This window comes from Elgaria multicarinata, chromosome 13 (assembly GCF_023053635.1).
Source record: "Elgaria multicarinata webbii isolate HBS135686 ecotype San Diego chromosome 13, rElgMul1.1.pri, whole genome shotgun sequence".
NCBI lineage: Eukaryota > Metazoa > Chordata > Lepidosauria > Squamata > Anguidae > Elgaria > Elgaria multicarinata.
The window spans coordinates 28304163-28330288 of record NC_086183.1 but is presented as its reverse complement, the minus strand read 5'-3'; the positions used below and the strand labels follow the sequence as shown (position 1 = coordinate 28330288).

Below are 26126 nucleotides of genomic sequence, written 5' to 3'. Positions count from 1 at the left end.
AGTGTTTGCAAACAACTGGAGTTCAGAGGGGAAGCTTTGATACCCACCAGGATTATTTATCCCTAGCTCAACTTTCTCCCTCCTCAGTTTAGGACTCCCTCAATAATGGGAAGCCATTTGCAAACGTGGTCCATAAAAGGGGGGACAGAACACAGATAAATCACCAAACAGAAGCTTTCTCTTTGCCCCATTGACTCTTGCTGGCACTAGAGCCAGGGGGGAACTTGTGGTCCTCCAATATTGTTGGATGCTAACTCCCATCAGCCCCAAGCAGTATGGCTCATGGTCAAGGGTGATGGCAGCTGTAGTCCAACATCATCTGGAGGGCCACTTGTTACCCACTCCTGCATCAGAGGATCAGAAAGGTGAAGAGGCCCTGTAAAGATGCAAAGCTGAATAAGTGATATAATAGAGACTTTTTTTGTGTGTAGGGTCTCTTACCAGTGGATAGTGTAAGGGACAAATTACACATTATGTAGAAAATCCTTAGGTGGCCTTTCAACCCTCTGAAAACGAAGCTGGAATGCAGCCAGAGGGGACCTGCAGATTTTGTCTTTCACTGCAGGCCGTTTCTGAAATCACGGTTGCTTCCTGCAATACTTTCCCACCCATGGGAGTCCCTGTATTTTTTCCCCTCAACAGGCAGAAAGGCAGTTTATGAAGAGTGGCTGTGATTGCAAAAGTGGCCCACAGGAAAAGGTTTAAGCACTCCAGGACTGCAGCTTGATCAAATTCATAGGCCATGGCCCCTCTGGCTGCACTTTTGTTAAAACACACACACACACACACACGTGTCAAGAGATTGGTCACAGATCTCCCATGTAATGTGCAAGATGGCCCTGAGTACTAAGTGTATGCCTGGGTAATGGAGATACTGGAAGCTGCTGGGAGTTAAAAAATATAAGAACATAAGATGAGCCATTCTGGATTAGATCAAGGATCCATCTAATACAACATTCCGTTTACACAGTAGCCAACCAGCTGCCAACAGCAAACTCACCAAAAGGACATAAATGCAACAGCACCCTCCCGCCCATGTTCCCCAGCAACTGGTATACATAAGCATACTGTCTCTGATACTGGAGGCAGCATATAGCCATGAGGACTAGCAGCCATTGATAGCCTTCTCCTCCAGGAATTTGTCTCACCCGCATTTAAAGCCTTCCAACTTGGTGGCCATCAGCCCGTCTAGTGGTAGTGAATTCCACAGTTTGGCTACGCGCTGCGTGTTCTCACCAGAAAGACTGCATGGGCATACAGGTGAATGCCCAGCTGGATGCCGTTGACTATTTTCTCTCGGGCCCACTTGGGGATGCCAAAGTTAGCAATCAGCGCCGTAACCGGGACAGCAAAGAACCTACAAGAGGAAAAGAGGTTGTCTAGGGCTTGGACATGGCTCCCTCTCCCCCACCACCACCACCGCCCACTTCCTTGCGCTCACAATAATAGCAGCCTTCCATTTTGGGGGCTAGACAGCCCTCACCTTGCCTCCTCATCCTAATCAGCTTCCCCATTTCCTTCTTTCTCTTGGGACCCAGGGAGGAACTCTGTCTCCCAATCCCTTCTACAAACCCCCTTTTTGCCCCCTCGGTGACGCAGTCTGCATCGTGCTGGACCCTGAATTTTCAGTCAGTACGATACTCTTATCATTACGGGATTAATGTGGAAGTTCTTCCAAATTATTCCTCTAATAGAGTTAAGCAACTTATTAAAGAAAAAAAATTTATCTTGATTCCAAACGGCGAGACCTTCATTTACTTTCCCAAATGGCATCTTCCTCCTGGTACCCTATATTTAAAACATCTTTTGGGTTGGAGCAGGACTTTATCAACCTCACGTCGGCTCCACTAGGAAAAGCATTCATAGCTTTGCGCTTTCAGTCTATGCCCTCTTCCTATTGAAAGAGAAGATTTAGTAGAATTTTACCCAGTAGAATTTTAGGATACTTTTAGTATGCTTTTAGGATGTTTTTAACAGTGTATACTATGTTTTTAATCAGTATTTTATGTATTTTATGCTTGCTGTTGTTCCCCACCTCAATCCAATTGGAGAGGCGGGTAAGAAATATATTATTATTATTATTATTATTATTATTATTATTATTATTATTATTATTACACCCCGGTGTATCAGAGACTCTGCATCTGTGAGTCAGGGGAAATGGAGGGCATTCAACATTATCTGTTGCGATGCCCTATATACACATCCCCTAGACCAAAAAAAAATCTACATTACATTCTTCGATATCTTTCTGACTGATCTTCCCTTGAGCAAATCTGTATATTGCTGGCTGGCAATAATGTGCTTATTACTGAGCTGGTTGCAAAATTTGCCTTAGCTGCAAGTAAGTTGAGAACGAGGCACCAAGGCTCCCAACAAGTTTCATAACGGAGAGCTGGAGATTTCGTTCTTGTCTAGTTCCCCACTCGCAAGTTGTTAATGTATGTTAATGTGATTTTTATATTTCTATTCCATTTGTGTTCATTTTTTAATTTTACTTTAAATTATCCATTTTTAACTTATTTATTTTAGCTTATCTTTTTATTAGTTTCCTCCTACCAACTGTCTCTGCAGAGGCCATCAGTGAGGGAGGAAGCAGCAGCCAGGCACCTCTCCATCGTGCCTGGGTCCAGCTCCAGCTGAGAGCCCCCTCCCTCCTCCTCCCAACTGTCTCTGTAGAGGCCATCAGTGGGGGAGGAAGCAGCAGCCAGGCACCTCTCCATCCTGCCTGGGTCCAGCTCCAGCTGAGAGCCCCCTCCCTCCTGCTACCAACGGTCACTGCAGAGGCCACCAGTGAGGGAGGAAGCAGCAGCCAGGCACCTCTCTATCGTGCCTGGGTCCAGCTCCAGCTGAGAGCCCCCTCCCTCCTGCTGCCGTCTGTCAACTGTCACTGCTGAACTTTGCAACTAAGAATGGGGTGCCTGAATTTGCTTTCCTTTCCCCCCTCCTCCTCCCTCCCAATCCCCTTTCCTTTTGTGTCATGTCTTTTAGATTGTAAGCCTGTGGGCAGGGACTGTCTTAAGAAATACTTTTGTAAGCCGCCATGAGAGCCTTTTTTGGCCGAATGGCGGCATAAAAATGCTTAAATAAATAAATAATGTTGAACTGTGATGGCTTATCGCTTTTAGCAATAAAGATTTCATTTTCAGGCACTGCCCTTTGTCCTCCCTTCCTCAAATCTCATCCTATCCACCCAATATGTCCGGTCCATGCACTGGACTAGTGGCATAATCTGGCCTGGCCTCCTAGCAGCTGAGGGAGAAAGACTCTTCGGGGCACGAAGCCGCACGCCCCCTAACCTTTGCCCAGGGCATCCAAGCAGGATTCCCTGCCCCATGGATTCCTCTAAATGCACTCACCAGAGGGTGTAGGCAGCAAAGAATGGCACATAGAAGGGTTGCTTCTCCGGGAACTGCTTGAGCGTGATCAGGATGGCATAGCAGAACCAGATGTAAGCCACAAATTGCAAGGCGATCAGGCCGTATCCAGCTGGCGACTCGTAAGTGTACAGCACCTGTGCCTGATCAAAAAACTGAGCCCCGAAAGGAAGGAAGTGGGTGAGCACCTGGGAGAAGTGATGGTTAGAGCTGCAAACCCTCAACAAAAGCAGCACAGATCACTCAGGGTTGGGGAGCTGAACCACACTTCTCTCAATTTATGGCGGGTAAGGCTCTCACCTCCTGCAAGTCCATCTTGTGGTCTTTACAAAGGCTCTCCAGGGTTCCCTGCCCTTTAACTGGAAATTCCAGGGGTTGAGCCTGGAGTCTTCTGCATGCTAAGAATTGTGCTCTATCAATGAACTATGTTCCCTGCCCATCCTTAAAATAGAGGACTGGAGAAGGCTAAATTCTCCCCTTTGATGGTTGACATGTTGTGGAACTCTATGGAAGGGAGACCACCCAGAACCTGGTCAGAAATGGATTTGGAAGAATAGAATCAGAACACTGACTAAAAAGAACATCAATAAATGCCAATTCATTGAAACCTACTGAGCACACTGTTGGAAACACACTGAGGTTTCCAAACAGCCATAGAAACGCATCAAACCAAGGATGAATGATTGCTAGGACTCAACAATGTATCATAAGGAAAATACACGATTTTCATACCATATTTTCCTTGTAAGTCAAAGGTAGGAGGGCATTTATTTCTTTATTTATATTTATGATTGCATTTATATCCCGCCTTTTTTCCTCCAAGGAACCCAAGGCGGCGTACATAATTCTCCTCTCCATTTTACCCTCACAACAACAACCCTGTGAGGTCGGTTGGGCTGAGTGTCGGTGACTGGCCCAAAGTCACCCAGTTGGTTTCCATGGCTGAGTGGGGACTAGAACCTGGATCTCCCAACTCCCAGTCCAGCTCTTTAGCCACTACACCACCCTGGCGCTCTCATTTACAGTGGGGAATTGGCCAGGTCAGAGGAGGGTGTTTTTGAATGGGAGAATTGGCAGACACATGATGGGTTAAATACACCTCCTCTCTCATCCCACCATCCATGTCCCACTGGAAAATATAAGTTTGTGATGTATATTTCTGTCCTTATGTCTTTAGGGTCTGTTCCCAAATGGCTAAGCAGGTGCTCTGGTTCCAAGCTGTGCAGATGTCCCAGCAGTATCATAAGCGGAAATCAAGATTATGGGCATGGGACTAACAAGCAAATGAGGTTCTCTTGACCCTCCTTGGAATGGTGAACGGGATTATGAGTAGATGTCCTTGACCTTGAAACTCCATTGCACCCTAAGATCTAGGAACAAGGAACCAGCTTCAGCCACATCCTTTAGAACAGCCTTCCTCAACCTGGGGCGCTCCAGATGTGTTGGACTGCATCTCCCAGAATGCCCCAGCCAGCTGGCTGGGGCATTCTGGGAGATGCAGTCCAACACATCTGGAGCGCCCCAGGTTGAGGAAGGCTGCTTTAGAAAATGATGGGAGGGCAGAGATTCATGCTAAGCAACTGGAGTTCTCAAACCCTAAGCGGCTGCAAGGTTAACCGGAGCACTCACCTCCGCCTCATAGATGAAGAGCACAACGTGTGTGATGGTGTAAAGCGTCATGTACACTGAAAGCTTAATAGACCCAGTGTGGCTGATTCGACCCCTGCGAAAGAGAGAGCCATGAGACCGGATTGGGACACTCCAAAGCTCTCAGCAACACCCTTCTTCTCCCTTCAAGCTGCAGTCACCAGTGGAGGTTGATGGCTCCCATGTCAATGAGATGGTGAATCCACTCCGAGTTTCAGTCCGAACTCTAAAGGAGCTATCCAAGCACCTTGGATAGCTCCTTTATTAGAGTTCTGCCTGGTTCAGACTGATACCCGGAGTGGATTCACTGCCCCACTGACATCAGAACCACCAGTCTCCACTAGTGGGCACAGTACCCCAACTCCACTGATAACATGCCACCCATGTGCACTTCTTACCCCAAAAGCTCCAACTGCAGCTCCTCGAAGTTGGGCTTTCCCAAACTGGAGCCTTCCAGATGTTTTTGGACTACAACTACTATCAGCCGCAGCACGCTCGGGCAGAGATCAGGGGTTATTGGAGTTGTATTCCCAAACGTATTGGGGTGGGGGCACCATGGTGGGGTAAGTCTGCTCTCAATCTTCCTTATATGGAGAACTGGAGTCTCTATTATCAACAGAAAATGCCTTGAATCTGAGCACCATTTCAAGACTAGGAAACTCAGAGAAGCATTCTCCGTGGCAGCTCCTTGGGTATGGGACACCCTTGCACCAGAGACTTGATAGTTGGAGCGTCAGCGTGAAGGCTAGGCATGGTTGGGCATCTGCCGAGGGCCCATATCACAGCAGGGGCCCACCAACAAGATCCCCCTAGAGATGCTCCTCCACTTCACCATCGCAGCCTGCTTGTTTACCTGCCTCTTGCTCCAGCCCAGGTAATGACGCTGCTGAGAAGACGGAGCAATGGATGCCACTGCCTGATTGCACAGAATCTCTGCCTGTCGAGCAAGCCAGTGGCAGCGCTGACGAGGAAGAGGAGGAGGAGCAAAAGCAGCGGGTGACAACAGCAACAAGAAGAGAGACTCAACGAAGGAGGGGACCCATTGAGGGTCTTGCGCAACTGTTCTGGTACTGCTCTGCCTCTTCCAGATTACTTTGGTTGTGTAATTGCATGGCCTTGCCAGTAGGGGTAGTCTGCAGACATCCGCATTTCAGAGGCTGCTTTTACTCTATTGTTCATATATCATATGAGTCTCGTGTGGCGCAGAGCGGTAAAGCAGCAGTTTCTGCAGCTGAAACTCTCCCCACGGCCTGAGTTCGATCCCAGCGGAAGCTGGTTTCAGGCAGCCGGCTCAGGTCGACTCAGCCTTCCATCCTCCTGAGGTCAGTAAAATGAGTACCCAGCTAGCTGGGGGAAAGGGAATAATGGCCGGGGAAGGCAACGGCAAACCACCCTGCTATAAGGCCTGCCAAGAAAACGTCAGCGAAAGCTGGCGTCCCTCCAAGAGTCAGCAATGACTCAGTGCTTGCACGAGAGGTTCCTTTCCTCCTTCATATATCATGTTGTTTTTAAAGTCTTGCAGTCAGGGATAACAAAAGAGGTGCACTTTTTTTAAAAAAAAGCCTCTTCATCTACCTACAAACTCCCTTTCCCATGTGCAGTTGTCACTGACCCCCTGTTCAGATGACACACTAAGCCACAGTGGTTAAGCACTTTGAGCTAAGCATTATGGCTTAGCATGTCGTGTGAACCATTCCTAACTATGGTGGCTACATAACCATGGTTTAAACACGCTCACTAACCATTTGCTGCAAAAGGTTTAGCAGCCTAAGTTAGGGTGACCCTATGAAAAGGAGGACAGGGCTCCTGTATCTTTAACAGTTGCATAGAAAAGGGAATTTCAGCAGGTGTCGTTTGTATATATGGAGAACCTGGTGAAATTCCCTCTTCATCACAACAGTTAAACCTGCAGGAGCTATACTGCAGCTATACTGTGACCAGGTTTAAAAGAGGGCAGGGCACCTGCAGCTTTCAATGTTGTGATGAAGAGGAAATTTCACCAGGTTCTCCATATATACAAACGACACCTGCTGAAATTCCCTTTTCAATACAACTCTTAAAGATATAGGAGCCCGGTCCTCCTTTACATAGGGTCACCCTACCTAACCATGGCTTAGCGTGCTGTCTGAGCAGGCCCTCTGTCTTAACACTGCTGCAATAAATCCTTCACCCCTTCTCTTTGCAAAACCTCTGCTTTTCCAGCATGCCCACAGCTATAGCTGACAAAGCAGGTGCTTGCAGATAAAGGTGTTTAACGTGCAATTGCCCTGCATATGGAAATTTACGGGGGTGGATGAGTCAAACAAAACAGAACCCTGTTGTGTATCCCTGCCATTTCTGCTGTCTTTTTTTGTACTATGGAAAATCTGCTGAGTAAGAAAAGACGTTAATAGCTGCACAAAGTCTTCTGACTGGCAGCATTAGGCGTCCTCCGTCTGAGAGCACCCTCTCAGCCCCTGCACCTCCCCAAAGGAGGTGAACTACATATTACATACAAATGTGTACAACTGAGCCCTGTTTCCAATTAAAAAAATAAAATGACAATCAGCCTTGGGGAAAGGTTATTTAGAATGGAGAAGCAACCGGTGATGGGGAGCGTAACCATTTCCCCATTTATTACTACTTTACTCTAAATTGCAGGGTTCCAGAGGCTCATTCAGGGCAGGACTTTGGAGCATAAGTCTAGGGCCCCACTCAACTGAAGGAGCAGGAGGACACATTACCACCCAACAGGGCCGGGCCCAAGATACACATTCATTTATTTATTTATTGCATTTCTATACTGCCCAATAGCCGAAGCTATTGCTGCTTGAGGTGAGAAGCAAGATGGCATCGGCTCCCAGTCCATGTACAAAAGCTGACTGGACTGACAGATGAATTTGTCTTCAACACTGAAGATAGGACAGCGCCTTCCAGTGCACCTTATAGCAGCAGCCACTGGGGGGCATTTCAGGGAAACAATTTGGTGGGAAGAGAAAGAGTTAAGCACACACCCACTTCCACCCTGATGCTTCTGCCTCAAATTCCCCTCTCTTTTTAAGCATTCTCTCCTACGCAATCTATGCATGAACAGCCCTCATCTCATTGAAAGATCCATCTCCCTTTCAGCCATTCTGGTACCTGGTAACTGTGAATCCTTTCCCCAGCAGAATAAGCATCAGGAGGAAGATCAGGAAACTGACCGAGAAGAGGAGCTTGGCTGAGGAGGGGAGAGAGAGAGAGAGAGAGAGAGAGAGAGGGTAAGCTCAGGCTATTAACAGGGAATGTATGTATTCCATTTTATTTTTTATTTTTATTTATGCATTTTTATGCCACCATTCAGCCCAAAAAGGCTCTCACGGCGGCTTACAAAAGTATTTCTTGACAGTCCCTGCCCACAGGCTTACAATCTAAAAGACATGACACAAAAGGAAAGGGGATTGGGAGGGAGGAGGAGGAGGCGGGGGAAAGGAAAGCAAATTCAGACACTACAATCTTAGTTGCAAAGTTCAGCAGTTAAAAGTTGACAGTTGGCAGCAGGAGGGAGGGGGCTCTCGGCTGGAGCTGGACCCAGGCACGATGGAGAGGTGCCTGGCTGCCGCTTCCTCATTTCAACTAGTATAAAGCCCAGGTCGCCATGGGTGCTAGTAATCCTGCTTCTTTCCCGCTTTTTTGCCCCTCACCACAGAAGGGCTCATGAATAATTCAAATGTGGCTCATGCGTAGTGAATCCCCACTCCGAAATTTACATGCGATGCAGCCCCGCCCCCTCCTTTGCACGCTCCAATTTACTGCCTCCGTCCCCTTCCTCCTGGTGGTGACACCCTAACCGCACAGTTGTGCCTGGGGCCCACCTTAGTGCCGCATTGATTGGGCGAGCAGGGCTGTATGTCATCGCACTGGCAGAGGAGCTGCCCTGCCTGGAGCAGCATTGAACTTTTTCAAACTTTCAACATTTTCTGCACGACTTCGCTGCTCAAGCTTCAGTTTGAAACAAAAATGAGCAAAATCGGTCAAGTAGATCTCGAGTAATTAGCCTTACACTACCTTATTCTTGTATACGATAACACCCAATAGCCGGGGATCTCTGAGCAGTTCACAACAATTGAAGCCGCAAAATACAACATAAAATGCCATATAACAGGCCCCGCTCCATTGTAGAACTTTGCTCCACCAGGCCCCCATCATTACAGGCCTTCAAGTGGGCCCTAAAGATTAATCAAGATGGGAACTGATTAGTTAGTGGGAACGTTCACTCCAGATTCCCCCTTGGTACCTACCCAATATCTTGAGACTGCCTTTCCCGATACCATCACTTGCATACTGGCCCCAATATATGCAGAAGAACATCAGGCTGAGAACTGAGGAGGAAAAAAGGACAGGTGAAAGTATATAACAGAGCCAGGATATGGATGGGGTATCAGTTTGCCGCACTGCTCCCTTCCTTCGCCTCCTGTTATCTGTTCACCAACTTTATGGGCCATCTAACCACAATCTCCCTAGTTCCCCCCTTCCTCTCCTTTCTGCCCCCCCTTGCTTGCCAAACGAATTAACAATAATTAAAATCCTGAATCAAAAAGCGATAATTCATGATCACCAGATGTTTACTAAAGTAAAGATAATTGAGAATTCCAAGAGTATTCCGCAATCTGTATTCTGCACGCTGGAATCCGTTATTAGGTGGGAAATGCAGAGTTTTAAACAAGCCCTTACTTATCTGAAGTTAGCTTGAAAGAGTTTGGGCAAAACCTGTGGCAATCCTAGGAGGAATTTACATTATGGATCAAAATGACTTGATAAACATTCCCTCTCCCCGAGAGAATCTGAGAACTAGGAGAGCAGGGAGGGGTTGTTGAGAATACTTGGCACAAACTATAGTTCCCAGGATTCTTTGGGGGATGGGGGTGGCTGGCAGTTACAAAGGTTTTATATCAGTCTAAGATGGCATTGCAGGTATACCCTCAGAAGTTTTGCAGGACGGATGGTGGGGTGGGACTTCCAGTGGTCAGAAAATAGGCTTCAGTACTGCGAATGGCTCTTTGCTTTCCCCCACAACTAGCAGAAGCAAATGAAATCATGCAAAATAAGCAAATATATTACAGTACGGCTGATTTTCATATTTAATGCAGGGCTCCCAGTTAATATTCCCTTGGTCCAGAGCCTTAGGCTGTTTGGTGCAGAATAAACACAAGCCAGACATTGGGCTCTGTGGTTTTGCAGGTTTCTTTTCTACCTTCAACTTGCCCCTTCCTGCCCAGACTCACCCTCCACACCAGCTGCCGTCATGAACATCTTGTAAGTGGTGTGGAGAAGCTGCCGACCCTTCAAAAGATCTGGGAGGGAACAAAAAGAAATTAAGGGTGTGGGGAGGTTGGCGAAATGGGAAATCATTGCCAACACTGTCCACCACTAGAACACTAAGTATACAAAATAGAAGGCGGCAGTTGGAATAACGAGAACAAAGAGGTGCTAACCAGCATACAAACTGCAATACTAAATATGGAGTAATGGAACACAACAACTATGGGCTCATCTACACCAAGCAGGATATTCCACTTTGAAAGTGGTATGAAAGCGGTATATAAAAGGCAGGAGCCACACGACTGCTTTATAGCAGTATTGAAGTGCAGTGCAGGATCTACACTACTGCTTTATAGTGGTAATGAAGTGCACTGACAACTGTTGGACCCATGACACATCTACACCAAGCAAGGATATAACACTATGAAAGCAGTATGAAAGCGGTATATGGCATGTGTCAATGGGCCCCAACGGTTGTCAGTGCACTTCAATACCGCTATAAAGCAGTCGTGTGGCTCCTGCCTTTTATATACTGCTTTCATACCGCTTTCATAGTGGCCTCTCTTCCTCATCCCCCATCACCTTGGAGTTGGGGAAGGGAAATTTCCACGTCACATTTGCTCCCTCTGACAATTCATAGAACCGGACGCTCTCACTCTTAGTTCCAAAGACCTGGAAAGTCAAGAGTAACACACAGCCCTCACGTTCCGTTTCCATTCAACATTTGGAGGGCGGGATAATTATTTATTGCATTTAAAAACTGCTCAGTAACAAAGGGCATTGCTTGGCATTTAAAAGATCTGGAGGCCAGGCCCATAGCCAGTGTGGTGTAGTGGCTAAAGTGTCGGACTTGGAGTCAGGAGATCCGGGTTCTAGTCCCCACTCGGCCATGAAAACCCACTGGGTGACTTTGGGTCAGTTGCAGACTCTCAACCCAACCCACCTCACAGGGTGGTTGTTGTTGTGAGGACAAAATGGAGAGGAGGAGGATTATGTATACCACCTTGGGTTCCTTGGAGGAATAAAGGTGGGATATAAATGCAATAATAAAAATAAATAAGTAAATAAAATTTGAATCTATGTAAAAAAAATTGCATATGCTAATTTATATCTATATATGGGCAAATTTTAAAATAATTACTAGGATTTATTTAAATTTCAAAAAAGTCAAAACCAGCCAATTAATTTCTCATTCAAATCGCCTCAAATTAAAATATGATAATAATTTAATTGGCACCACTGGAAGTAGTTTTTTCTTTAAGCTTCATTGGCATGTGGAGGGGGGATGGAGGGACACATCACACAGGGAGGGGAAGATGAGTTGCAAATCTGCGATCCCTCTGAAAGTTCCCTCCTGCGTGGCAATTAAGAGCGTCGTCACATAGAGGAAAATCATGTTTGCTTACCGTTGCATCTCCGCCCGTGCATTTGCCCCTCATTACTTCCTCTTTTGAAAGAGGAAGTAAACAATGTGCACGTGGAATGGGATCAAATCATGGGCACATCCAGACAGAAGACTACTAGCTCTATCAATCAGAAAACATTGAGCAGCAATTCTGCCTTTTTCCCCCCTAACAGGTTTTCTGCTATAAGGAAAAAGAGGATGGAAATGGTGGGAAAACATGGAAGGGTTATGAACAGAACCCCCCGCCCCATAAAATTCTGAGAATGCGGCAGGGTGACAGCAGAATAAAAGCCTCATCTGGAAGCTCCCATGACACAATCATAACACAGATGGGAGAAGTGACTCTACCCGGCACCCCTTCAGAACAGGGCCATATTTGCCTGGCACGGATGCTACCAATATAAACATATTCAATGAGAAACAGGAACTGCGCTAGAACCGGGACTTCATACTCACAGCCAAAATAGCAGGAAATGATGAGGATTAGGATGAAGATAAGTAGGAAAGTTATGTCTGTCTCCAGGATTCCTGAGAAGAGGAGAAAAGGGACACCTTGGAAGGATGTTTAGCACTGGGTGCAGGAGTCCCCTCCACCTTTTCCGATTTGGAGGTTCAGAGATGCTGCTGTTGCTTGGGAACTGATGTAACTAGGGGGCTAGAGTAATTCCTTGCTTGCCACCAGGGCCGGCCAAAGCTGGTATTTAATTTATTTATTTATTTATTTATTTATTTATTACATTTCTATACCGCCCAATAGCTGGAGCTCTCTGGGCGGTTCACAAAAATTAAAAACATTCTAAGTATAAAACAACAATATAAAACCATACTATAAAATACAATATAAAAGCTCAACCAGATAAAAACAGCAGCAATGCAAAATTACAAATTTAAAACACCGAGTTAAAATTTATTTATAGACTGTTAAAATGCTGGGAGAATAAAAAGGTCTTTACTTGGTGTCTAAAAGCATATAACGTAGGTGCCAAGCGAACCTCCTTAGGGAGCTCATTCCACAGCCGGGGTGCCACAGCAGAGAAGGCCCTCCTCCTGGTAGCCACCTGCCTCACTTCCTTTGGCAGGGGCTCAAGGAGAAGGACCCCTGAGGATGACCTTAGGGTCCGGGCAGGTACATACGGGAGGAGGCGTTCCTTCAGATAGCCTGGCCCCAAGCCCTTTAGGGCTTTAAATGTTAATACTAGCACTTTGAATCGGGCCAGGACCTGAACTGGCAGCCAATGAAGCTGGAAAAGGACTGGCGTGATGTGGTCTCGTTGGCCAGTCCCTGTTAGTAACCGTGCTGCCCTGTTTTGTACCAGTTGAAGTTTCTGGACCGTTTTCAAAGGCAGCCCCATGTATAACGCATTGCAGTAATCCAAACGAGAGGTTATCAGAGCATGGATAACTGTAGCTAGGCTTTCTCTGTTCAGATAAGGGCGCAGTTGGTATATCAGCCTAAGCTGATAAAAGGTGCTCTTTGCCACTGAGTTCACCTGTGCCTCAAGTGACAGTTTTGGATCCAAGAGCACCCCCAAACTACGGACCCGATCCTTTAGGGGGAGTGCAACCCCGTCCAGGACAGGGCAAACATCACCTCGCCAGACAGATGTTTATAGGCCCGGGCCAGATGGGAAATGTAGGCCCCATTTCAAACTGCTCATCAAGTATTTTTTAGTTCTAAATACATATGAACTAGAACAATTTATTTAAAAAGGTAATGGCAAGCACGTTTATTCAAGATGTATATAAGACTTCACGTCTTCACATTCAGAAATGCTTTACGTGCTTTTCTTTGGGCAAATTCATCATCATCAACAACAACAACAGAAAAATCAAGCAACTTTTTAATGTCAATGTTAATGTTCAAAACTGCTAATCCATTCTTGCAGAAAAATTTGACTGTACCTCCAAAGAACCCAACAACAGAATGCATTATTGACTGCACTGCATTACTAGATATCACTCTTGCTATGCAGCATTCATATTCTGCTTAATTTTATCTCCCACCTTTGCGTCCAGGGAATGCATTTTATGACATCTATTAGGAACTGAATCGCTTGATCTAGCCTTTTGTGATTGCTCTCAGCCCCATTGATGTGCTTTTGTCTCATCTCTGCTGGAGATGACGGGTGAAGACACCTTGGCTTTTTGGCTGTCTCAAAATGGAGTCAGTACTGCTCACTCACAAGAGAGCTACTTTGTAACACAGCTTTACCAAAGGGTTCCCCCTTTGCCTCTACCAGGGGGACTCAGAGTAGGCCCCCTCAAAATGGTAGGCCTATGCCAACTGGCCCCACTGCCCCCCCCTCTGCCCAGCCCTGCCACGTCTATGTCAAACAAACACCAACCTAATACTACAAATCATGATAAGTCTTCAGTATAACCCTGTAAAACTGAGCTGGGAAATGACCCCGCTCTAACTTCTATTTTTTAAACCGTTGGAGCATTCAGTGTTTTGGACCAATTACTTTGCACCAAGCAGAAAAGGACCACTTTCCGCTCACTGGAAGTTTCCTATCTATCCAGAGCATAGATCGCCTCTCTTCTCTCTCAATTCTCTCTTTACCTTGCGCTCCCCCTGGCAAGTTCGCTGTTCTTGCTGACACCCATCTCCTGTGCAGGTGGTATGAAGAAGGAAGAGACAGTATTGCATAACTGCTTCTTCCCCCTCAACCTCCACAAGTCACTTCTGTTTTGGGTTGTCACTGGTGTACAGAACCAGCTCTCACAGGAGTGTGACGGGACCACAGGGGATTCTGGGACATCACAAGAGCAATATCAGAAGCTGGGCCCAAACAGCGCTATGTAAGTCTGAGCGCATTTCTGAAAAGGTGCTGTAGATGCATTGACCAAATAACACCTAGCCATGCTTTATAGCAGGGATGGGGATTGTGAGCCTTCATATGTTCTTGGACTGCAATTTCTATCATCCCCAGCCAGAATGACCATTGGTCAAGAAAGGGTTGCTCAAAACAGCTCCCTCCACCTTTGCTGGAGCCAATAATTTCATTTTGTTTCAATACTACCCAATAGCCGAAACTATCTGGGCAGTTTACAAAAATTAAAACTCTAAATATACAATATAATGTAAAGTCATTTACATGCAAAAATATCAAACATTTTAAACGATAATTAATAATGTTATCTTAGGCGCAGCAGAGAACGACTTACCAAACTCATCCGCCGAGAAGTGACGTGTCCAAAACGATTTGCCGTTGGTCAGAATCATCTCATACTCCAGTTCCAGCCCATCGCCCTGCAGGGGGAAGGTGGTCAAAAGTCACTGCGGATCTTAGGGAAGGGGGTCAAGGCAGAGCCATAGGGGGGCGGGGCGACACACTCACCCCACACTTGCTGAGCGCCACGTACCACCATCGCTCGCGGACTGAGCGGAAACTTCTGCCGCTCGCACAGCTCAAATACCGCACTGAATTCTCTGTCACCAACTAGACAAGAGAATGCAGAAGAAGAGAACGGTGATATGGCAACAAGAGAAAACAGGAGAGAGTATTTCCAAATGACTTCTCACCTGACTGAGGGCTCCAAAGGCTGCAAATGCTTACTTCATTTTGAAGTAAGTGAGGAAGGAAAGGAAAGGAACCTCTCGTGCAAGCACTGAGTCATTACTGACTCTTGGAGGGATGCCAGCTTTCGCTGACGTTTTCTTGGCAGGCCTTATAGCGGGGTGGTTTGCCGTTGCCTTCCCCGGCCGTTATTACCTTTCCCCCAGCTAGCTGGGTACTCATTTTACCGACCTCGGGAGGATGGAAGGCTGAGTCGACCCGAGCCGGTTGCCTGAAACCAGCTTCCGCTGGGATCGAACTCAGGCCGTGGGGAGAGTTTCAACTGCAGAAACTGCTGCTTTACCGCTCTGCGCCACACGAGGCTCTGAAGTAAGTGAACAGTACCATATAAGGAGCACAACCAACCAACCAACCACTGTTACACTATTATGCCAGATGTCCAACGTTCCGGACATTATTTACATTTATATACTTCCCCATAGCTGAAGCTTTCTGGGCGGTTGACAAAGAATAAAACGCTGAACATTAATAACCGATCTACAAAATTTAAAACCACAAAAAACATAAAAACAGATTACATACAATATCCATTTAAATGCAGCCTTGCTGTGGGGATTTGTAAATTCAGAGTAGAAAAAAGATAACTCCGTAAACTATTGTTTTGAATAACAGAACGGGGCTTACAGTCTGTCCACAGACAGGATGGAGCTCACGGTCTATGCACTCTGGGATATCCCAAGCTTTCTGAATTTCAGCATTATGATTTAAGGAGTGTTGTGTGTCATGTTATTCTTAGTACTGCTAATCAATGGGGAGTCAAAAATCCTTAGCCATCTACTGCAAATCACCTTCTGCCTCCCCGCTACCAGTGTTACACTGAACTCCTCTATGCCCCCTCCGCCTGCCCAATGTTACATTATGGATTACAAGGCTTTGGGTTGTGCCTTCCCTTGCAGATGCTGTGGGAGCACAAAGATCGTTGTAAAACACTACAGCCGTGTTACAGAAATTACAGTTTCCTAATGTTCACGTATTTCCTGGGCAATTGAAATGATCTAACTGCACTACTATTCCAGTTACCCTCTTGTGTCCATATATTATCATCAGGAAGTCCCCCACCCCACCCGCAATTATGACCTATAACGTTCTATATGGTTTGGGTCCAGGTTATTTGAAAGAACGTATTCTCCCTTATGAGCCTGCCCGTGCTTTGAGATCTTCTGGAGAAGCCCTTCTTTCAGTCCCACCTTCTTCACAGGCACGCTTGGTGGGAACACGGGAGTGAGCCTTCTCAGTGGCTGCTCTGGAACTCTCTTCCCGGGGAAGCTAGGCTGGCTTCCTCCTTGATGGGCTTTCGGAAGCAGGCTAAAACTTTTTTGTTCAAGCAGGCCTTTGGAGAGTAATCCAGCCTTCCATCTATATTAATGTCTTATAATTTTGTTGTGTATTTTTTTAATTGTTTATGGTTTCGTTTCCCTTCCCCCCCCCCCCCCCGCATGTATATTTTAAACTTTGTAAGGCTGCCTTGAGGCCCAGCATTGGGCAAAAGGCAGGATACAAATAAATATAATAATAATAATAATAATAATAATAATAATAATAATAATAATAATAATAATAATACTTGAGTGTAAGATATGCAAGAAAAGTATGTGAATTCTATCAACGTTTCCACTTAGAATGTACTAGTTGCAATTGCTAACTTCAAGGCCTGTTCCTGTATGTGGCTCTGATGTGATGTTGTGGAAGCTGAGGAATGCACATAACGTGCTAATGGGCATAGACATGAGAACCTTAGCTCTTATTAAATAAAAAAAGGCTGGTTTCTAGCTCTTATAGTGTCAAAGGTAGGTTTGAAGGTATGCAGGCAATACCTGCTGAAATTTCGAAAGCCAGGGGGGTCTTGAGAAGGGTGCATTGGCACCATGAGCGCACCCACCCAACCCCACGCTTGGCCTCCTTGGGGGTTGTCTCCATGCCAAGGAGCGAGCGTGGGGTTTGTAGCCATTAATGGGAAGGGGAAGAAGAGTCACTGCTGCCCCATGCTCCGCCACATGAGCACCACTGAGACTTGTTGCGTCCCTTGCTGGTTCCCCTGACTACCTCGTGGGGCTTTCCAAGCCCTTCTCCCCACACCGGAGGAGGCACGGAGGTTCGCTGGCTTGCCCCCTCCTTCCTGTCTGGCTGATGGCGACCAATCAGGGGTCGCCATTGGCCAGCCACATCTCCGTTGAAACACTGGAGCAAGGCGACAGATGGGGATGTGCCGTCATCACCTTGCTCCACAGAAAACAGTTGGGGTAAGTCCCTGACTTTTTAAATTCAGAGCTTTGGGTAAAAGCCCTGGGATGGCTCCGCATTGCCTGCTGCGTCATATAAATGACACAGCGCCACTGTGGAGCCACCCTGGGGCTTTCCCCTCATATAGACAGGGCACCAGAGTGGTGGCCGAATACAATTTTCAGTGGCTAGCAGTGGGACGCTAGCCTGTCCACGTTTTACTCTTTTGTTGTTTTTATACAAAGATTAGAGAGAAATTATTGCTAGACACCAGTTTAGAAATTAATGTACTTCTTCAGTGCTTCAGGGCCACAGAGACACATTCGCTTTTGCAAAATTCTTTTTGAATGTAACAAGAATAAGGTCTCTCCAGGCTTGATTCTGCTGCATACTTTTTAAATCTGTATGTAATTTTGCCCTATTCCCTTGTATGTGTAAAGTCTGGTCGGCGACTGTAATAAAGTTGTTGATGATGACGAACTAGCAAATAATGGACTGTGAAAATATCACATTGCAGAATTAAATCCTCAAAACAAGAGGTATCAGGCAAACTTGCTCCATTTGCATAATTTATTCTGCTTGCAGATTTCAGCTTTTCCTTGGTGCAGAATTTGATTGGCTGGATGCAGTCGTGTGTAGCTCATGATTGCTCCAGATCATACTGTAACTCCTCTCTCATCTCACACTATTACCCCGCTCGTGCCCTCCGCTCCTCTGATGCCATGCTTCTCGTCTGCCCAAGGACCTCCACTTCCCTTACTCGGCTTCGTCCTTTTTCTTCTGCTGCCCCTTACGCCTGGAATGCTCTTCCAGAACACTTGAGAACTACAAACTCAATCACAGCTTTTAAAACTCAGCTAAAAACTTTTCTTTTCCCTATAGCTTTTAAATATTGAGTTTGTTCTGACTCTATACTGTTAGCTTCACCCCACCCGGTGCCTGTTTACACTTCCCTGTGCCTGTTTGCATTCTCTTTCCCTCCTTATTGTTTACTACAACTTTATTAGATTGTAAGCCTATGCGGCAGGGTCTTGCTATTGACTGTGTAATCTGTACAGCACCATGTACATTGATGGTGCTATATAAATAAATAAATAAATAAATAATAATAATAATAATAATAATAATAATAATAATAATAATTATACTGTAACTGTGCCTGTCAGGGATGTGTGTGTGCGTTTGTCTGACATAGCTGACCGACACCGCAAGCCCTTGAGATAGGTCAGTCTAAAAATGAATAAAATAAAGTAGGGATGCCTCTTTAGGGTACAAAAAGCATTTTATGGAATGGGGGTGGGGGGACGCTAAAGGAATACTGTAGCCCCCTTGGGATTTATGGAGACTTACCTTGCATCCGGACCAGGCATACTGAGTTGTGAGGTTGATCACTTGGTTGTTCTCTGGGCGAATCACAGACTCTTTCATCAGACAGTCCTAGGAGGTGGAAAGAGAAGATAACAGGGATACATCTGGAGCTGCAGCCTCACACCGCCTGAGTAAGATGACTGAATGCAAAGGAGGACAGGAGTCCTGTAGTTGTAACAGCTGTATAGCTTTCATTCCCCCTGGATTAAAACTGGAGTCACACTTCGCTCTTATACCCCAAAAGATTTACTGCGTGAAAGAGTAAGTTTTACCCTCCCTTCTGTATTTCTGCAAGCATCACTGCTCTTGGAGTACCTCCAGACTGAAAGGTGGCCCAGCCCAGAAGAGTGACATGCAGAGAGGTGATGGGCAGCCTCCTCTGAGGACAGGCAATTCTCCTGAACCAAGAGTGACTGAATGCTCCAATCACACCCCATGCAAAAGCTGGACAGAATTACCCACCAACACATGCAAAACATGCAGAAATGCAGCAGACAGGTTGCTTTGTGGGCAGATCTTTGGGTCTCAAAGGAGCCTTGAGTTATTCATTTTATTTATTTCTTGTGACACACCACATCAGGAACTCGTGGTTTTATACGCAGCTGCCTCTTGTGGCGAACCACTAAGGCTACAGATTGGAGCACCTCCCTGAGCAGTGAAGGAGTCCCACGTACAGGAGCGACTCTGCCCACCTAAGTTGCCCATTGGCTCCAGGGCTGGCTCCAGTTTTGAGGGGGCCCTGGGCTGGTGCCCCTGCCCTGGTGGTGGGCCCTGACAGGCTTACCTAGCAACAGTCACTGGGGGGGGGGGGGCAAGAGCATCAGCATCAGTTGGTTAATGGCCACCATTTAAATTTCCCATAATGCCCCTGACTGACGCTACATCCAGAGTATTGTGGGAAAGTAAAACAGCAGAGAGATTGGTGCTCTTCAGAGTACTAGCCAGAGCACTGGGTGGGGTGGGAATAACAAAGTGGGAAGCCAATGCTGGTGTCATTGGTGGGCCTTACCCAAATTATGGGGCTGTAGAAGGATGTTCATATTGGTCCTGATTGGCTCTCTTCAAGAGGAAGGGCTATAAAAGACTCCCTGGCTCAGTCCAGGACTAATATTGCTCAAGCAATAATAGTTTTTTGTGTTTCTAATTTGTTCTTACATCTGGCCCTCATTTCTGTGTCTGCTTCCTGGCTCCAATTCCTGATTCCTGGCTCCAATTCAACTGCTGCCTACGGCTCAGCCCTCTTATGGCACACGAGCGTGTCTCAGGGCACTGTTTGGGAATTACTGCTATAAACCCGTCTCACCTCTGATACCCTGCACAACTTCCCTATTCCAGTCAAATCGGCACACTAAGCTCCTCTATGCGACGAAGCTTTGCTGACAGAAGGCAGTCAGGGGAAGAATTCATGTCTCCCTTAGCAACTGCCCACACCTCCTTATGCCGGCTTTCTTCACACATTGAGAACCAGACCTTAAATTAACTTCTCTGGCAGAAGGAACATTTGTGAGCAAACACTTTTCATCGCAGGGCCTTAACGAGCCGATGCTGAGAGTCGATGCTCATATCTCCGGAACTGCCACATCTAATCTCACACCAGAAAGCGCACAAATTACATCACCCAAGAAAGAGACCCAGCTGCTCCCTGACACTGGCTATCATCATGGAAATTATGTCAATTATGTGCAGCTGAAATATGCAAATTTGTTGCAGCTTTGTAGCTCCTAATAATGTTTTCCCTCTCTGAGCTGAAGAAACTGCAAATGCACAACCTGAGCAGCTCCAATTTAAACCACCTCGGAGAGAAACCTCAAAATCTCATCTCTTTTAAATTTAAAAGCAGCTTCTGTTATTAAGGAATCGCTGACTGGAAGAAACCGTAGCCTGTACAAAACAAAAGCCCAAATCCTATTATTATTCTGTCATTTTATCTATGTGCATATAAGAATAAGCATTAAAACAGTGATTTTTGAGAGCTCACATTGCTTCCCATCCTTACAACAACCCTGCAAAGTAGGTCAGCATTATTATCCCTATACTTACAGAGGGCAGAGGAAGAGACAGTGATTATGCGACATTTAACCTATGGTTAAATGTCGCATAATCCTACGTGAGTAAGACTTACTGAGTTCAATAGGGTTTACTCCCAAGTACACATGAATTAGGATTGAAGCACTAGGGTGTGATCAGATTTGAACCGGGCATTTCTACATACAGACTTAAACAGGTTTAACTCTGTATCAAATCTATGGTGCGACCACACTTAGAATACTGTGTACAGTTCTGGTCACCGCACATAAAAAAGGATATTATAGAGCTGGAAAAAGTGCAGAAAAGGGCAACTAAAATGATTAAGGGGCTGGAGCATCTCCCCTAGGAGGGAAGGTTACATCAGCTGGGATTGTTTAGCTTGGAAAAAAGGAGGCTAAGGGGAGACATGATAGAGGTGGACAAAATTATGCACAGTATGGAGAATGTGGATAGGGAAACATTTTTCTCCCTCTCTCATAATAGTAGTACCCAGGGTCATCCCATGAAGCTGATTGGTGGGAGATTCAGGACAAATAAAAGGAAGGACTTCTTCACACAGCGCAGAGTTAAATTATGGAACTCACTGCCACAAGATGTAGTGATGGCCACTAATTTGGACGGCTTTAAAAAGGGGTTGGATACATTCCTGGAAACGAAGGCTATCTATGGCTACTAGCCCTGATAGTTGTGTGCTCTCTCCAGTATTCGAGGCAGGTGTGCACCAGTTGTTGGGGAACATGGGTGGGAAAGTGCTGTTGCACCATGTCCTGCTTTGTGGGTCCCTGGCCAACGGTTGGTTGGCCACTGTGTGAACAGAGTGCTGGCTAGATGGACCCTTGGTCTGATCCAGCCAGGGCTCTTCTTGTGTTCTTATGTTCTTATTAACAGCTATCATAGCCTCTTCCAAGAGCATTCTGCGAACTAAAGTTCTGGGAGGAGGCGCTAGGGATCTAACTGAAAACCCTCAGTCCTTCCATCAAACTACAACTCCTGGATTTCTGTAGAGAGGCGAGAATCCATGACAGTTAAACTGGTATAAAACAGGTTAACATTTGTAGTGCAGATGTACCATTAGTTAGACATCATATGGAACCAACTTTCACATAAACTGTCATGCTAGTCCTTCTAAGTCTGGAATATCTGCCCTACAAATGTGCAATTATATCTTTTTTAATTTTATAAGCTGCTCTGAGTGCCATTTTTTTCGTATAAAGAGTCCATCTAGTCCAGCATTCTGTTCACACGGTGGCCAACTAGCTGTTGATGGGAAATCCATAAGCCGGACAGGAATGCAACAGCACTTTCCTGCCCATGTTCCCCAGCAACTGGTGTAATGGACTTTGGAATGCTCTCCCTGGTTTCATCCCTGCTTCCTTTTTAGTGCCAAATCAAAATGTTCCTCTTTTGTTTGTTTGCTGGTTGAATCCTTTTTATACCTCTTTTCTTGCAATTTTGCAATTGTTGCTATATGATATTTGTCATTCTATGATTTTTTGTTTTTGTTTTTGTACAGTGCGCTGGGATCCTTTGTGAATGACAGACAGCTAATACATTTTCAAAATAAATAAAACTAGTGTTAGTCTATCATGTAGATTCCATCACAGCTTCTAGGTATCTGCACAATAATAGACACACCAGTATATGTTATGACATAACTGTACATAATTTCAAATAGCAGAAACCCGATCCATTGAGAGAAATACAGCAAGAGAGAGAGGGAGAAAGGGAGTTCCATCTGAAGCTGAATGGCCAATCAAAACTGACCTTATTTCCCTTTTTGTAGACAGATGGCCACTGAGAAGGATCATCGAAGTACAGGAGGATGTTCTCACAGCATTTGGCCTTCAGAGAGACACAGGAAAATGGTGTGTTAGAATAGCAGCAGCCGCAGCCCAGAATTGCAAACACTTTATATGAGATAAAGGTTAGGATTGGGCAGATTATAAAACAGGTGACTGGGATATGGATATAATTGGAAGTGGAATATGTTTAAAATATAGAACTATACCTCTGGATAGCGGAACTGGAAGTCCAGGCGCCCATAGTCAGAAAGGAAGCAGAATCTAGTCAAGAAGACCCAGTCCTAGGAAGAAGGAAAAAAGTGTCCTCCATTTCAATCCTGATTCTGTTCTATATATAAGATCAACAACAACAAAAATGCATGGGGAACCAAGGAACAAGGCAGGAATGCTTCATCGGACACGGGCCCATGGCTGACTCCAGAAGGCAGCAAGGCTGTTGACGGGGACCCCAGCACTGGAAAGGACCACAAGCAGAATATGAGCCAACGGTGCAATATGGCTGCAAGAAAGGAAAATGCTATTTTGGGCTGCATTAATAGAAGTATATCTTCCAAATCACGTGAGGTCCTGGTTCCTCTCTATTCGGCCCTGGTTAGGCCTCATCTAGAGAATTACGTCCAGTTCTGGGTTCCACAATTCATGAAGGATAGAGACAAGCTAGAGCGTGTTCAGAGGAGGGCAACCAGGATGATCAGGGGTCTGGAAACAAAGCCCTATGAAGAGAGACTAAAAGAACTGCGCATGTTTTGTCTGGAGAAGAGGAGATTGAGGGGAGACTTGATAGCTAGAGTGACCATATGAAAAGGAGGACAGGGCTCCTGTATCTTTAACAGTAATGTAGAAAAGGGAATTTCAGCAGGTGTCAATTGAAGAGGGTGAAATTCCTGCTTCATCACAACAGTTAAAGCTGCAGAAGCCCTGCCCTCTTTTGTATCTGGCCACTCTACTATAGCTAGTGTAGCTTTAACTGTTGTGATGAAGAAGGAATTTCACCCACTTCAATTGACACCTGCTGAAATTCCCTTTTCAATACAACTGTTAAAGATACAGGAGCCCTGTCCTCCTTTTCATATGGTCACCCTAGCACTCTTCAAATACTTAAAAGGTTGTCACACAGAGGAGGGCCAGGATACCTTCTCGATCCTCCCAGAGGGCAGGACACGGAATAACGGGCTCAAGTTACAGGAAGACAGATTCCAGCTGGACATCAGGAAAAACTTCCTGACTGTTAGAGCAGTACAACAATGGAACCAGTTACCTAGGGAGGTTGTGGGCTCTCGCATTCAAGAGGCAGCTGGACAACCATCTGTCAGGGATGCTTTAGGGTGGATTCCTGCATTGAGCAGGGGGTTGGACTCAATGGCCTTATGGGCCCCTTCCAACTCTGCTATTCTATGATTCTATGACCCAGCACTCTAACTGGGCTGCTATTTTGTATTTGCGTGAGACACCCAAGAATACTGAGATAAATGTAAGGGGATCCTCGCCTCAAGGAGGAAGGTATGCAGCTGAGTTGTAGAGAACATGCTTTGCATGCAAAAGGTTCAGGTTCAGTCTACAGCGGCATCTCCAGGAAGGGCTAGAAAATCTCCTGCCTGAAACACTGGAGAACCGCTGGAGAGTCAGTGTCGACAATACTGGGCTAGATGGAGCTATGGTTTAAGGCAGCTCCCTATGTTCCTCCTGAAAGTTAAAGGAGGACACTGAGGACACCTTGCATAAGGAACACACACACCCTGGCAAAAAATCCTAGAGCCAGCACTATGCAGAGAGATCCATGCATTCTCAAGCCCAGCACACTGGGCGAAAAAAACATCCAACTCAATTTGAACATGGTATTTTTGGAGAGATTAGCCTAAACCTGACCCAGCCTGAAAATTATACGAGTGTCAGCAGCCCAAGCTCAGCGCCAACTAGTTACCATAAAATTTTTACTGCTTGGCTTTAGAAAGAATAAATAACATCCCAAACAATCCCCATAAAATGGAATCTATTAGGCAGTTAACGCCAGACTCATTAATTTAATCGAGCGCAATGCACCAACTAAACAGGCCTTGATGATATGACCCAGTTTGTAGCAACGGCTTGTTTTCAGGACTGTCCTGGCAGCTCCAATTCTGTATGGACCTAAAGCTGGCTCCCAAATAAAGATGGGGTGTAAGGCCAACCCTCTTGCCGTGCAGGAGCGTGAACCGGGCGGGCAGGGATAGATTAAGCCAGGAATTGGTTTGTGAGAGTTGCAGCATGTCTTTTTAAAGTGTTGGCACTTGAACTCCTCTTCAGGTAGTAAAATAGGCTGGGTGGGGGTCAGCTGAACAAGTTTCTAAGGGGCTTCCCTAAGAGAAAGGCCCATGACAGTTCTACATTACCAATTTAAACTCATTAAGGGCACAATCCTATGCAGGTTTATACAGGAAAAGGTCCTACAACTCCCAGTATTCCCCAGCCTATCCAAACCAGCATATTTCGCCCTTATGTCGTAAGAACATAAGACACACCTTGCTGGATAAGACCAAGGGTCCACCTAGTCCAGCACTCTGTTCACACCGTGGCCAACCAGCTGTCGATCAGGGACCAACAAGCAGGACGTGGTGCAACAGCACCCTCCCACCCATGTTCCCCAGCAACTGGTGCACACAGGCTTACTGCCTCCAATACAAGAGGCAGCACACAACCCTCAGGGCTAGTAGCCATGGACAGCCTTCATTTCCAGGAGTTTATCCAACCCCCTTTTAAAGCCATCCAAAGTGGTGGCCAGTGGTGTTGTGAGGAGGAGGGAGTTGCCTGGGGATTTCGAACAGAATCCTCAGTACTCTCATCAATTCTCAGGATTCTTTGGAGGAAGCCATAACATTTAAACTGACATAAAACTGATATAGCTTTGGCATGTAGATATGGCCTTGACAGAAATGCAGACTGAATCCCAGAACCCTGTTTTCCTTTGGTCTGTTAAACAGTATCCCTATTCGGGCATTCTGCTTTTTGGCATGATTGTTATGGGGTGTATTACACGGGCAGAGAAGGGCGACCACGTGGTTTGAATTGAATGGTATTGAATACTTCCCCATGCAGGTCAATGAGATGGCACCATCTAGAGTCAGAAGATTTTGCTTCTTCTTCTTTTTTTTTTTTAGAATGTTACCGCTTTAAAAGGGGTTCTTTTCATAGCAGAATTTCCAGGGGATACTGTACCATGACACAGGCTCTTTACAACAGGCCTGTCCGCGGACACTCCCTGCTCAAGCTAAGCGCCACCACTTTATGAGCCTGAGGTGAGGGACAAACACCACCTTTCTACAAACTATGTGGAGGAAGGGGTTAAACAGGAATAATTTCAGGAATAAAATAATGCGCTGTGAATTATATGTGCTGATGGTGAATTAATGTCAGAATGGGTGTTATATGTATATAACTGCAG

At 45.9% G+C, this 26126-nt stretch overlaps 1 protein-coding gene across 1 annotated transcript in view; it reads right to left on the bottom strand.

The window, feature by feature from the left end:
* Positions 1-26126, bottom strand: part of TMEM145 (transmembrane protein 145) — a 35397-nt gene that overhangs the window by 3660 nt on the left and 5611 nt on the right. Inside the window, exons 2-13 of the mRNA XM_063139708.1 lie at positions 22915-22989; positions 22671-22748; positions 18861-18947; positions 15051-15152; positions 14878-14962; positions 12166-12237; positions 10268-10336; positions 9284-9364; positions 8145-8223; positions 5007-5100; positions 3360-3532; positions 1237-1357 (exon numbers count right to left, since the gene is read on the bottom strand). Of these exons, the coding sequence (XP_062995778.1) occupies positions 1237-1357; positions 3360-3532; positions 5007-5100; positions 8145-8223; positions 9284-9364; positions 10268-10336; positions 12166-12237; positions 14878-14962; positions 15051-15152; positions 18861-18947; positions 22671-22748; positions 22915-22989 (1116 nt within the window). The remainder of the gene's footprint in view (positions 1-1236; positions 1358-3359; positions 3533-5006; positions 5101-8144; positions 8224-9283; positions 9365-10267; positions 10337-12165; positions 12238-14877; positions 14963-15050; positions 15153-18860; positions 18948-22670; positions 22749-22914; positions 22990-26126) is intronic.